The sequence below is a fragment of the Mya arenaria genome, chromosome 13, assembly GCF_026914265.1.
Source record: "Mya arenaria isolate MELC-2E11 chromosome 13, ASM2691426v1".
In the NCBI taxonomy this organism is placed as follows: Eukaryota; Metazoa; Mollusca; class Bivalvia; order Myida; family Myidae; genus Mya; species Mya arenaria.
Genome location: NC_069134.1, coordinates 66,981,866 through 66,987,141, shown reverse-complemented (window position 1 = coordinate 66,987,141; position 5,276 = coordinate 66,981,866). Strand labels below are relative to the sequence as shown.

The 5,276-nt window shown below is 38.1% G+C and overlaps 1 protein-coding gene across 1 annotated transcript; it reads left to right on the top strand.

Moving 5' to 3' along the window:
• Positions 1 to 4,091, top strand: LOC128215490 (furin-like protease kpc-1). Its single transcript, XM_052922173.1, has 6 exons — positions 1 to 102; positions 964 to 1,031; positions 2,035 to 2,120; positions 2,769 to 2,947; positions 3,678 to 3,887; positions 4,053 to 4,091. The coding sequence occupies exons 1-6, from the start codon at positions 1 to 3 to the stop codon at positions 4,089 to 4,091; spliced, it is 684 nt and encodes a 227-aa protein (XP_052778133.1).
• The last annotated feature ends 1,185 nt before the right edge of the window (positions 4,092 to 5,276 follow it).

Here is a 5,276-nt window from a genome sequence, read left to right as displayed (position 1 = left end):
ATGTACGTGTACGAGAGCTGGGACAAAGGATATACCGGAAATGACGTCACGATCGCCATTGTTGATGACGGCGTAGATACATCACATTCGGATCTCAGCTATGTAATATGGATTTAACGCTAGGGAGCGGTATATTTATATTTTGCAAATACTACTAAAGTTTGATGTAACGTATTTTTTAAAAACATTTTTTATGCATCATTTGTCAACCTGTTCGCTTTAATAGGCACATGCGCGTGCGTGTGATGTTATTTATGTAGTCAACATTATCGGGGGTGTTACAGGATTTGACTTTGGCAGTGGGTGCACTTCGGGGCATTCGGAACACCGCAGCCATTTTCCACCGAAAACACACTCGGATATGAATGGCGGTTTACAATGTCAGAAATCTTGACATTTAACTTAGCTGCAAGTAGATCGCATAGAAATTTCAATTTTGCAGTTAAAAGTAATGACTTTACACTAGGGAATCGTATTTCTGTACGTAATAATACACATTACCGACTCTCTCTCTCTCTCTCTCTCTCTCTCTCTCTCAGGATACGCTGGTGGTTCCCTACGTTGAACTTCTTTTAACACGCTAATTATACGTCAGAATGAAAACAAAATATACGTGCCAACAGAAACATTGGTAGAAGACCAGGTTGCGAGACACAGCTCCACGACGTGAACGTGACCTTGGTCGTGTAGCTGCTACAAACGTTATAGTAGGCTGGAGAATGCTAAACTGATATTACTACGCGATCTACTTGGAGCGTAGTTAAATGTTAATATTGCTGACATTGTAATCCGTCCATATACATCCGATGTTGTTTTCATTGTAAAATGGCCAAGTAATTCCGAATGTCTGTATATGTAATGCTTCCCAACCTCTGTATTATCGGCCAATATGTTTGAGTGGCACGAGTCAAGTCGTAGTCTACGACCAATGCAGTAAAACCTTCTACCTTCCTTATATTACAGGACGCGTCCCTGAGTTACGACTACGCTTATGACGTAATGGATTCGGCCAACGTGGATGCATCGGACGGGTAAGACCTCGGTTAACATAATCATGATTTTTTTCTAGGATCTCATAGCCCAATTGTTTTTTATGCCCGTCCGGATTCCTTTGCTTTAATCTGTTGAGTGAATTCAAACTTAGTCGGTACGTTTTTCGTTAAAGCTGCACTCTCACAGATTTACCATTTTTACAACTTTTTTATTTTTTGTCTTGGAAAGAGCAAATGTTTGCCTAATTATCTGCAAATCAATGATATAAGATTGCTGACAAAAGATCAGAGCGCAGATTTTCATATTTCCGTTCGAAAATTAATGTTTTATGGCCTAAACTAACGGTTTAAGAAAAATGCATAAAACATCAATTTTTGAACTTAAATATAAACATAAAAAATAAAAAAAATGTCAAAACGTTCAATCAGTGAGAGTGCAGCTTTAAATCGTTTTCCCTCCTTTTTATCTCTGACCTGATTTTTTTATAGAGTAATAATAAATCGATTGCATTAGATAAAAATGCTTTTACCATTAAAGTGACACACTTATTCAAATTCAATACATACAAATGTATAACAAACATAAATTTTGTTTCATAAACCTTTAACAACTTACTAAATAATGCATTTATGGAAAATAGTAATTACCGATAAGAAGGTTGTAACGTAACCATGTACTAAATAGAAGAAAGCGCATTTTTTTTTAATGATTGGTGAATGCTAAAAGATTTACTGTGATTTACTATAGTCTCATAAGGTAGAAATCCCGTGTTTTGTGCTCATTGCTTTCACATTAAACTTGGTATCTTTCATAAGAACCATTGTTTTCGGCATTTATTCACCCTTTTTATAATATAAAAAAATATTATTAATTATGGTAAATCTTATTTGGGAGTACTAGTGCATCTTTAATTATTTGCGCGATAAATTGCAACTGGGAGGCTATTCCAGATACAGGTGTTTAATCCCACATGGGGGTCGGTATTTACTTATCCAATTTTGATATTATTATTTATTGAGCATTTGTTCTCCTATTTTCCAGACACGGTACAAATTGCGCGGGCGTGGCTGCAGCCTTAAAGAATTCGGTGTGCGTAATAGGCGTAGCGTATAACGCTAACATTGCAGGTAGGTACGCAGGCCTTTTTCTGTTCATTTTGGGAAAAGACCCTAGACATTTTGGGAAAATTTAGGTCGCGAAATATGCCATTTTGAGAAAAAAATCGCTTTACATGAAAAATTGGAAATGTTTTAATTAAAAGACAAGCTTTTCTGTATCCTGCAAAAGGGGAAATTATTAAAGTAATGTTTCCCTATAAAACGTAATATGTTTTCTTTATTTGTGCTTTATGTTTTCTTTTGTGTTTGCTTTCTTATGTGTTTATTCTTTTGTTACGATGCACATACACGTGGACATATTTCGTGATATATGTTGATTGTGAAATGGACGATGTACATTGTCCACGTCGGAAATAAACTGTCTGTCTGTATGTCTGCATGCTGTCTGTCTGTCTTGTCTGTCTGTCTGTCTGCCTGCCTGTCTGTCTGTCTGTCTGTATGCTGCCTGTCTGTATGCTGTCTATCTGCTGTATATGCTGTTTGTCTTTTTGTTTTTCTCGTCCGTCCGTCTGTCCGTCTGTCTGCCTATCTGAATGATCGATTTTTTGTTTTTCTCGTCCGTCCGTTCGTCCGTCCGTCCGTCTGTCTGCCTGTCTAAATTATCGATATATAAATCATAAGCAATATCAACATTCATGACTTATTTTTCAATTCAAGCCGTACGATTACTTGACTCTTACATCGGGGCGACCTCAAGCATGAAAGCGCTCGCCATAACACACAAACTCGACTACGTGGATATTTATAGTAACAGCTGGGGCCCGTCAGACGATGGAGAAAATATCTCGCCACTTTCGAATGTCTTAGAAGAGGCGTTAAAAACTGGTGTCACTGATGTAAGTGAATTATAAGAATACAGAGATAATAAAAGCCAAATGAAGGAGCCTTTGATAAAGTATGTGTAGTTATCTGTAGCAGGGTGAGGATCACGTGATTTAAAGAAGGGGTTCTAACATGGGTCACCACGGGTCACGACCGATGTAAACATACAAGTACGTGACGTTAATTTCTAAATTACTTTTTTGACCCTTTAAGTCACGTGATTCTTCACCCTGTTTAAGAGAAAAAAGAAGCACCATGACCGGCCATCTATACTTAGCAATATTTAGAATGCTAATTAATTATTTCTCGCTTCAAATGGCACCATAAAACAGTTTTCACGCACCATTCAAGAAATAATGCTGCACTCTCCTCAGAACTATTTAAAGACCGTTTTGACTATTAACATAATATTAATCACTGCGCGCATATCCATGACAACCACGAATTATCACATATCCAAACGCATTTATTTTCACTACACACAAAAGAGTTCAAGCAAAAAAATACATTTTTTTTTCTTTATTTTGTTTAACTGAGATGGGAGAAAAAGCATCTCACCGTAGCCGCTCGTGTAAGATAAGTTCATCCCAATCCTTGCGCAGGGTGTTTTGCGGAAACTCGGTAAACCTCGTTTCCGCAAAACACCCTACGCTCGGATCGGGATGAACCTATCTTATACTCTCGGTCATCGAAGATACTTATAATCTTCACCTCCCTTACCATGACGCTCGGTTATTTTTGTAGGGTCGGTCAGGCAAGGGTGCCATTTACGTTTGGGCTTCCGGAAATGGCGGGGAGGACGAAGACGATTGCAACGCAGACGGTTACGCGAGCAGTATTTATACGATCGGTATTAACGCAGTCTCTCAGACCGGGGCGCCCACGTACTACGCCGAATGGTGTACTTCCGCCATGGCCGGAACGTACAGCGGAGACGATCCTAACCCGGACATAGTAGGTTACGTTTTAGAATTTGCCATAAATACAGTCGAAACCCGTTCGCTCGAAATCGACGGAGTCGTCGAGAAAAATTTGAGTGAATGAAATTCGAGCCAAGCAAAACACATTGTACAAGATATCTTGACATTAGGCCTCTTCTTCCTATATTTTGTACCTCAGGAAGAAGGCAATAAAGTCACATCTCGAAACATTATGTGACTCGAGCTAAAAGGTCGGTCCCTCGCGTCCTCGAGCTTACCTCCAATTGGTTTCTTTTCACCTGAGGATTGCTTTGTTATCGAATACACTAAACCTTTTGGAAAATTGTTCTATCGATTTTGCTTTCCTCAACAATTTCGACTGGGAAAATGACCGTTCTCTTGGTGTGCCTAGTTTAGCCATAAGATAGCCAGTTAACAACTAAAACAGTCGAAACTATATATTCTCTATATCTGAGGTAGGCCCCTTTCTTTTCTCGAGGAAGATGACAATACATTGCTGATAGTAGGGATAGTCTTAGGCGTTGTTGCTGTTGTTATCATCGTCGTTGTCATATCGATAGCCGTCTACATGAAGGTCAAGGCCGCCAAAGCGTCTGCCTCAGTGGCGCCAGAATATTCAGTTCCTCCAGGTTAGTTCAATAAGCAGTTTTTTAAGCCAAACTTATTGCCATTCCATAGCATATGTGACGCAATCTGTGAAAACTCGGCCACAAGTTAAAGTAACTTAACGCAAGAAATCATCCTTCGTCAACTAGCTGGCTTTTTAAGCGTGACAGTGGATTTATTTTCACTGCAAGTTATCTACAGACAAGACATTGTTTTTACCCAGTTGATAATGTATCGAATTTGAAATTGTAACGTACCAATTTTTTTGGTATTGCAATGCTTTTATTGAAGGGTGTTTATATAAATGCTAACTTATTACTGAGAGAACAAAATCTTTTATTTGTATTTGTATAAAACAAATAAATAAAAGTGTTACTTTGCAATACATTTATAACATGCATGCATGTCTATGAGTGTGTATTTTCATTACTAGAATAATAATAAAAAAGGATTAAATAATCGTACTTCAATGTTAGATGTAGTTTATAATTCAGAAAGTTAAAGAAAAAAATATGTTATGTTTCTTTTCCTCAGCAGACACGAACGCTTACACAAACCCCGCTTACAGCTAGTATGGTGGTCAGAACACTGACGTTGGCTAACAAGACATTCACTGCTGGCAGCAAGAACGGAAACAAGACACGTTACATGTGCTATACATTTATTTTACTGTTATTAAAGCGTATTGTGTTTATATTATGTTGTGATAAGTATGTTGCAGTTTGTTGCAGAATTATAAGTTACGGCGTTAGTAGGTGACCCGATATGGGATTTACGGGGCAAAGAAAACCATATC

Bases quoted from the DNA above. Each gene is read 5' to 3' on its own strand.
- LOC128215490 (XM_052922173.1), top strand. From the start codon at position 1: ATGTACGTGTACGAGAGCTGGGACAAAGGATATACCGGAAATGACGTC. The intron at 1,032-2,034 runs GTAAGACCTCGG...CCTATTTTCCAG, and splicing joins AACGTGGATGCATCGGACGG to ACACGGTACAAATTGCGCGG. The intron at 2,121-2,768 runs GTAGGTACGCAG...TTTCAATTCAAG, and splicing joins GTATAACGCTAACATTGCAG to CCGTACGATTACTTGACTCT.